At 31.0% G+C, this 8,966-nt stretch overlaps 1 protein-coding gene across 1 annotated transcript; it reads right to left on the bottom strand.

Moving 5' to 3' along the window:
* Positions 1 to 4,032: 4,032 nt before the first annotated feature.
* Positions 4,033 to 7,102, bottom strand: LOC104221790 (zinc finger protein BALDIBIS-like). Its single transcript, XM_009772924.2, has 4 exons — positions 6,618 to 7,102; positions 5,766 to 6,162; positions 4,962 to 5,233; positions 4,033 to 4,867 (listed from the first exon to the last, which is right to left on the bottom strand). The coding sequence occupies exons 1-4, from the start codon at positions 6,754 to 6,756 to the stop codon at positions 4,260 to 4,262; spliced, it is 1,416 nt and encodes a 471-aa protein (XP_009771226.1). The 5' UTR covers positions 6,757 to 7,102; the 3' UTR covers positions 4,033 to 4,259.
* Positions 7,103 to 8,966: the final 1,864 nt, after the last annotated feature.

Raw genomic sequence — 8,966 nt, 5'->3', positions numbered from 1 at the left:
GAATTGAAATTTTAGGATATGAATTAAACCTTTAGGATATGAATTGAATTTTTTGTGTATGAATTGAATTTTTAGGATATGAATTGAGCCTTTAAGATATGAATTAAAAATTTTGTGTTTGAATTGAACTTTTAGGATATGAATTGAGCCTTTAGGATATGAATTGAACCTTTAGAATATGAATTGAACTTTTGTGGATATGAATTCAAATTTTGTGGATATGAAATGAAATTTAGGATATGAATTGAACCTTTAGGATATGAATTGAAATTTTTGTGTATGAATTGAACTTTTAGGACATGAATTGAGCCTTTAGGATATGAATTGAACTTTTAGGATATGAATTGAGCCTTTAGGATATGAATTGAACCTTTAGGATATGAATTGGACTTTTAGTTTGTGTATTGGAATTTTAGTTTATAAATTGAAATTTTAGGATATGAATTGAGCTTTTGTGGATATGAATTGAAATTTTAGGATATGAATTGAACCTTTAGGATATGAATTGAAATTTTTGTGTATGAATTGAACTTTTAGGATATGAATTGAACCTTTAGGATATGAATTGAATTTTTTTGTGTATAGATTGAACTTTTAGGATATGAATTGAACCTTTAGGATATGAATTGAGCCTTTAGGATATGAATTGAACCTTTAGGATATGAATTGGACTTTTAGTTTATGTATTGGTAGTTTAGTTTATAAATTGAAATTTTAGGATATAAATTGAACTTTTGTGGATATGAATTGAAATTTTTGTGTATCAATTGAACTTTTAGGATATGAATTGAGCCTTTAGGACATGAATTGAAATTTTTGTCTTTGAATTGAACTTTTAGGATATGAATTGAGCCTTTAGGATATGAATTGAACCTTTAGGATACGAATTGGACTTTTGTGGATATGAATTGAAATTTTGAGGATATGAATTGAAATTTAGGATATGAATTGAACCTTTAGGATATGAATTGAAATTTTTGTGTATGAATTGAACTTTTAGGATATGAATTGAGCCTTTAGGATATGAATTGAACTTTTAGGATATGAATTGAGCCTTTATAATATGAATTGGACTTTTAGTTTATGTATTGGAATTTTAGTTTATAAATTAAAATTTTAGGATATGAATTGAGTTTTTGTGGATATGAATTGAAATTTTAGGATATGAATTGAACCTTTAGGATATGAATTGAAATTTTTGTGTATGAATTGAACTTTTAGGATATGAATTGAATATTTTGTGTATGGATTGAACTTTTAGGATATGAATTGAGCCTTTAGGATATGAATTGAACTTTTAGTTTATGTATTGGAATTTTTGTTTATAAATTGAAATTTTTGGATATGAATTGAACTTTTGTGGATATGAAATGAACCTTTAGGATATGAATTGAAATTGTTGTATATGAATTGAATTTTTAGGATATGAATTGAGCCTTTAGGATATGAATTGAAATTTTTGTGTTTGAATTGAACTTTTGTGATATGAATTGAGCCTTTAGGATATGAATTGAACCTTTAGGATATGAATTGAGCCTTTAGGATATGAATTGGACTTTAGTTTATGTATTGGAATTTTAGTTTATAAATTGCAATTTTAGGATATGAATTGAACTTTTGTGGATATGAATTAAACCTTTAGGATATGAATTGAAATTTTTGTGTATGAATTGAACTTTTAGGATATGAATTGATCCTTTAGGATAGTAATAGTACTACGAGGATAATCACCAAAGCCACCAGACAGCTTTATGATGCCAATGAAGCAAAATGAGTTATTCAATAAGACTCGTATTGTAAAGAAGAAGAAAGAAACTGATCCAGAAAGGTGGGTCGAGGGCCGAGCCTCGACTATACATATAAGTTTTTTACTTTTCATTAAGTATTTTGATTTACTTTTATATAAATTTTGAAATACTAATTCAATATAATTTTTCTTATAGGGTCACTTCACAGCTGACATGGAGGAATTCATACGCAGTCAGTCACCTAATGATTCGGGCGAGGCAATCCAACTTTCGGACAAGGATGCTGAAAGAACACTCCTTGAGTACTTTATATACTTTGAACTAGACAATAGAACCAGTTTTCGAATGGGCTTGTAATAAGTGTTAACTTAGCTTTGTTAGCTTAATGTGTTAGTTCTATTGAACTTTATACTTTGTTGGTTTTAATGTTGTTGTTAATGTTGTTGGTATTGTTGTTGTTGTTGCTTGTAATAGGGAATTTGGTATGCTGGCAGGTGGTGTAGCTGCCAAAACAGGCAGTTTCTGCCAAAATTATACCCAAAAAAGCGGCCAACTTTGGTCGTTTTTCTATTTAAAAAAATATTTTTTGAGCAATAGCGACCAAGGTTGGTTGCTAATTAACCCAGATTTCTTAAAAAGCAACCAACTTTGGTCGCTATTCTATTAAAAAATAATAATTTCTGGAAAACAACGACCAATTTTGGTCGCTTATATTTAAAAAATAATTAAATTCTTGCAATTAGCGACCAATTTTGGTCGCTTATGTTTAAAAAAATTAAAAAAATGCGACCAACTTTGGTCGCTATTTTTCAGATTTTAAAATATAATATTTGGTTTACAGACCAATGGTCGTCTATATTTTGATTAATAATAAATAAAAAATGTAATTTAAATATAGAGACCAACTTTGGTCGCTAAATTTATATTATTAAAATATTAAAGCGACCAAAGTTAGTCGGTATATTATTTACCCGGAATAAGCGACCAACTTTGGTCTCTAAGATAAATGGACCAGCAAAATAGCGACCAAGCCTTTTTGGTCGCTTTTTGACCTGTAAACGACCAACTTTGGTCGCTTTTTGTGGTCGTTTTTTTCCGGATTTCCAGTAGTGTAAAGATGAACGTAAATTATTATGACAATCTTACCCTTGAAGCTTGAAAATCAAAGCACACACAGACTATGAAAATCAAGAAAAGCAATAATGAAATTCTTGAAATTTGATGATGAGAAAAGAGAACACCGCATTAACGCTCGCTGCAGCCTTATACAACTAGAGCCGCTTTGATTCTAAAATGACTAGGGCCTTATATCAACAATGTATCTAAGTGTAGTTTATTATGTGATAACAATTAGTTATTATTTTATCAGGTTAGCTATTGAGTAATATTTAGCATAGAGTTATACTCATAATTACTTTATACTCTCTCTGTTTACTTTTATTCGACACATTTTGACTTTTCACGCTCCTTAAAAAATAATAAATAAAGTGCATAATTTACCGTGATACCCATATTAATTGATGCATATTTTATTGGATTTGAGAAAATAATATGAAATGAGTAATAAATATTGTGGTATAACAGGAAATTTTTTTTTGTCTTCTCTTGATATGCGTAAAGTGACAAGTAAAAATGAAAATCTATTTTTAGTATACATGCCAAGTAAAAGTGAATGGAGGGAGTAAGTGTCTTGAAATAGTAAATATTTTTTACACACTTAAACTAAGATTTAAGTAAATACCACATCTAAATGTTTGATACATGTCGATCGAAATAACAATGGTAGAACCAAAGATTTATGCTAATTCTTGCTTAGAAATTCATAAAAACTTATCCAAAATTTCCAGGCCAGATTTAATAATTTTGGGAGACTCGTGGACATAGGCGGAGCTACAACACAAATTATGGGTTTTGCACAATTCTCATTATCTTTGGCACAAATTATGTATTTTTTATTAAACATTTTATTTAATGTACATGATTATCTATTTCGAACCCAATAAGTTGTCCCGTTCCAGAATTCATAAATATAAAATTATAGATCCACCTCTACTCGTGAAAAACTAAGAACAACTCAACTAATAGTCCAAAGTAAGACGGATGCCGCACTATTGACAACCGTCTTTCATTGTACGTATCAGGTGAATGGACATCTACATGAGGAAATTAAGAAAATAAAATTTCAAAAAGTTACAAACAAAATACCAATAAACTTTTTCAGAAATCTAAGTTTTTATCACTATGGCAGTGGCCACATATATAGTCACAGGTTCACAGTTCGTGGTCCATAAAACACGAGGAGCATAAAATAACATTTAAAAAGTTAAAAATCTTTTTACATGCAGCAAATAATACAATGTAGGAAAAAGCCTGCCTTGTGATTGCCAGGTCACTTTTAGTCAAGTCTCTTCCAGTGGCCCCCACAGTTCACAAGATCTCTAAATATTTCCGCTTTCTTCCTCAGCACATCGCACGATTCCAATTAAAGGAAAAAAAAATTCTAGTCACCTACTAAAATATAGCAGAATTACCAAACTTGGCCAGTTCTCTTTGTTGCAAAAAGGGTCTGTTTTCATTCCCTCCTACACCAAGAAAATCTCTTGTTAAACTGCCTTCAGTATTTCCACTAGTAATATTTACTTGCTTTCCTTTATTTTGCCTCATCATCAAAGAATTTGCATTTGTGTCTCCTAATAACAGGCCATTATTTCCTTGAATATTGTCATGAGTCGCCAAAGTTGAACCAAAATTAGATGACCCCATTAGCCCAAATTCAGTACTGTTAAAGAGTGCTGAATTGCTGCTCCTTGTTGATCCCATTTGGGCTGCTTTTTGTAAAAGTGCTGTTGCTGACATATGAGCTGCTTGAGGAGTAGTTGTTTCTTGTTGGCTATTATTGTAATACATTGAACTATTAATAGTACTCTCAGATAAATTTCTTCTGTTAATATCTTCTTCCTCCTCCTTTAGCACTACTCGTGGTTGCTGCATCGACGACGAGGAGGCCGAGGCACCGATGAACCATTGGTTATTGCTATTATGTGATGCCATTTGAACTAAATCATGAGGCAAACTACTTGTTGTGCTTGACGGTGTTGCCAAAAAGTCATTTGGACTACCTGCATATATATGGCGGATTCAGAATTTTAATGTACTTGGAGTTATTGACTTTATTATATTCCGCGTTGAAAATACGAATCAGCCAATAGTTACCTGAATTTGCATTGTCAAGCCAAAGTGGGAGCCTTGGTTTTTGTCCATCAAGATTAAGTTGACTTGAAGGGTTTAATCCTAATCCCATTAATTCAGGCCAAAATAAAGAACCAAAGTGAGAATTTCCACTTTGCTGCTGGAGATTAGTCATTCCACCATTCAGCAATTGATTTCTCAAGTTAAGATTTGCTGTATTTGGAAATGATGTAAACCTTGCACTTTCTTCAGCCAATGCATCGCAGAATGCACGGTGTGTTATAAAGCTGTCCTTTCTGTTTCATTTTCAAGAAAGACCATTATAAAAGTCAGACAAGAATTCAAGATTTAAACTTAATGCAGTTAAGGTCTGAATTCTCTGGAAATATATATATATATATATATATCACTATTAAAAACAGGAATTATCGTCGGACAAATTCTGTAGCTAAATAAAAAAATCTGTCACTAATCCTATTTAGCGACAGATTATCAAGAAATTATATTAGATATGAGCGATTTAACGATGGATTGGCGACGAAGTTTAGTGAATATTGATTCAAAATTTAGTATTTATATTTTCAAGATTCCTCCTATGTATATATATTTATGGTCAATGCTAAAAATAATGGGTTCAATTGAATTTGCTCGTGATACGTGGTGCATTGAATTAAATTCACATGGAGTTAAAGCATTAATTTCCTCAACAAACTAATCATAGGTACTCACTACATTCTCTAGTAAATTCTCTACTAGAGAAACTATATGATAAAGACATTTGATTTATTTAATTCAGATATATTCATTAATAATAAAGTCATGAGTTACCTGGAAAAAAGTGTGCCACAGTCACATTTATACTCTCTAGTCCCACAAATCTTACTGTGAGCTTTCCAATCAGATTGAACTGCATATTTTTTTGAACATTTCTCACACTTCCATTTCTTCTCACCATGTTTTCTTGAAAAATGCTTTTTAATACCAGTTAAATCCCCTAAAGCTCTTGATGGATCATGATGTACACAAGTTTTTTCTGGACAAATGTAAACTTTCTTCTTAACTTCTTTGTTTGTTCTTTGTTTGAGTTTCCATGGCAAATTGTGACCTCTTCTATGAAGCTGCAAATTCTGGTCCCTTTGAAAACCCTTGTTGCAGATTTCACAAATGAATCGATTCGTCGCCATCAATGATTTTGGTGATAGTGCTATCACTTCTGCATCTGGATCTGTTTTTGTAAATAGCAAAAGCAAAAAATAAACCTGATTATGACAAAACAACAACAACAACGCCGTATAATAGCACAAGTAGGGTCTGAGAAGGGTAGTGTGTATGCAGACCTTACCCCTACCTAAAAGGTAGAGAGGTTGTTTCCGATATACCCTTGGCTCAAGCAATGATGAAAAGAAAATATTGAAGACACAAAAAGATGTTCTTGATCAGAGGCAGATTTACAATGTTAAGAGTGTTTCAATTGAACTCCTCGTATATATATATATATATATATATATATATATATATATATATATATATATGTAAAAAATCATGAAACGTAGTATAAATATTTAGTTTTGAACTCATTTTCACAGAGCTCAGAACCTCGAACACATTAAATTTTAATTCTGGATCCATCTGTGTTGTTGAAAAGTAAACATAAGCTAATAACTTGCTCTAATTGCTTACCTGGATTTCCTGGGAGATTTCGCTTTCTTTTATTAGAAGCTGGATTTGAATTAGGGTTTGGAACATTACTACTAGGGTTTGGATCTTGAATGAAACCTCTAATGGAAGAAGGTAAAGAAGAAAGTCCATTATAAGACATCACTTTTTTTAAGCTCAAAATTTGGAGTAAATTAAACTAAGTAGAGAAAAGGAACAAAAGAACCAGCTCAGCTTCAGGAGAAAACCAAAAGATTTGCTGAAAACAGCTAAATCCCAAGATTACACGGTGTACAAGGTTTTGTTTCTCAGCAGAAAGTAAAAGTTAAAATAAGAACAAATAACAATAGTTGTTACAACTACTGCTTCATTCCATCTTCTTCTTCTTCTAATAATACTTCTTTGTTGTTACAGAGATTTTTCTCTCCCTCTCGATCACTTTGTGTTTGATTTTAGTAGCAAAAAAACTACTACTACCTTATACTATGGCAGCTACCAAAAGAAAGAATATTTCTCTTCTCTCTCCTTTTTCTCTATTATATTCCTTATCTCACACGGCTTTTGTCTCTAAAGTCGGTCAGCCATAGACTCAAGTGGACCACTTCTCCTCCCCCCAGTCAAAATGGTAAATACTTATATGTATTACGTAGATGTTTACATCAAATTAAATAATCTAACTGTATTAATTAAAGATTAAAGTGAAAATGATTATCATTTAGCTATACTTAATTAAATGATAATTCAGTGAATGAATAATAGATATTTTGTACTTAATGTAAACATCGGGTGCACAGGTAAGTTTTTACCATTTCAAAATCCTGCAAAGATCATACTTGTTGAAGAAAGTAAACAAACAACAATAACATACTCAGGGTCTGGGAAGGATATTGTATGTATCATGTACCTTATCCTTATCTTGTGTAGGTATAGAGGCTGTTTCTAATAGACCCTCGACTCGTTCAATCATAATTACAGCTAGAGTGAGATAGTAAAAAGTCATGGAAAAGAAGTAGTACCAACAGTGAGATAGTAACAACCCGGAGCTTTTCGAAGAAAGTAAATGAAAATCGTATTTTACACTGGGGTGAATGAAGAGAATAACTGTATTGCTGCGCGGCCACAGCTTTGCATGAAGTGTAGTTTTCACAAAATAATTTTGAGTTTTTTTTTTTTTTTTTTTGGAATTATACTTACTTTGATGGCTCTTTGTTTAATAGAAAAGAGAAAAAGGGCTAAAAGACAGAAACAAAACTTAGTTCTCTAAAAAGATTGATTGAGGGAGAGGAAAAAGTTTGTGGCCTTTGCAGTCAATTCATAAGGTAAAAATGATTATGCCATTATTGTTTTTGAACTTTAGTTACTGAAAAAAAGAAAGAAAAAAAAGGGTATAAATATAAGATTTAAGATATGTAAGCTAATCGTGTAGGATTTAGTGATATATATTACTCCACTAGCGTTAAATTTCTTACAAGATTAATACAGTTAAATTTATTATAATATGCTAATTATCAATTTTATCTTATTATAGTACTTATGATAAAGATTTAGTAATAATTACCTCATGTGTTAATTGTATAATATTTTTACGTAATTATACATAAAGGTTAAATTCATCCATGCTCTTTGTATACGGTGCCGTCCCGTGAAGTCCTGACGAGGTTAGGTAGTGTAATGTAGGCCCAATAGTTGTACTAACATCAAATATCTTCTGCTTAATTTTACTCTTTATTTTTTGTTAGTAATTCTTTGAAAAATTAACCTAGATAGTTGTTCACCATCATTCATCTTTGTTTGAATATTAAATCATGGATTCGCCTCTAGATACAATTCTATTAGTCTCAACTATCAAATTAACTGCATATACGAAATTTAGTTTTGAACTTGAATTTTAGAGAGAAGTTTTAGTTACATCATCTAAATACTACTACTATTAAACACGTATATTTTTAGTTCCAATATAGGAGACATAAAAGACAATTTTTGACTCTCAAATTCCAATTGGTAGGAATTATTTGATAGAGTCCCTAGCTAGATGTTATGGTTATTATTAAGTACATAATACAATTACAATGTCATAATATGAATGAAAAAGACGAATTGAATACGACGTATTTGGTTAAAATCGACTCGTCTTGAAAATTGACAACTTCTGGAATATTTAAATTGTATTTTCACAGTGCATTACTTAAATATTGTGTTGAACTACTCAATCTTAAGTTTTGACTGACTATTTATTAGCTGAACATAAATCTTTAATTTGAACAATTCAGTCCAATGATGAAATCCAAAAGAAGAGATTCCTAGAGGCACTCTTCTTATTTTTCATTGTGGATCTATTAGGACTAGATAACAAGTGTAAATAACACCAAACTT

This window comes from Nicotiana sylvestris, chromosome 11 (assembly GCF_000393655.2).
Source record: "Nicotiana sylvestris chromosome 11, ASM39365v2, whole genome shotgun sequence".
Taxonomy (NCBI): Eukaryota; Viridiplantae; Streptophyta; class Magnoliopsida; order Solanales; family Solanaceae; genus Nicotiana; species Nicotiana sylvestris.
The sequence above is the reverse complement of the archived record's forward strand: the minus strand, read 5'-3'. Positions and strand labels throughout refer to the sequence as shown.

What these genes read in the sequence shown, in the direction of transcription:
- LOC104221790 (XM_009772924.2), bottom strand. Translation starts at nt 6,756, where the DNA reads ATGTCTTATAATGGACTTTCTTCTTTACCTTCTTCCATTAGAGGTTTC. An exon ending in AAATCTCCCAGGAAATCCAG is followed by an intron (nt 6,163 to 6,617) that starts GTAAGCAATTAG and finishes TTACAAAAACAG; the next exon opens with ATCCAGATGCAGAAGTGATA. An exon ending in GCTTGACAATGCAAATTCAG is followed by an intron (nt 4,868 to 4,961) that starts GTAACTATTGGC and finishes ATATATATGCAG; the next exon opens with GTAGTCCAAATGACTTTTTG.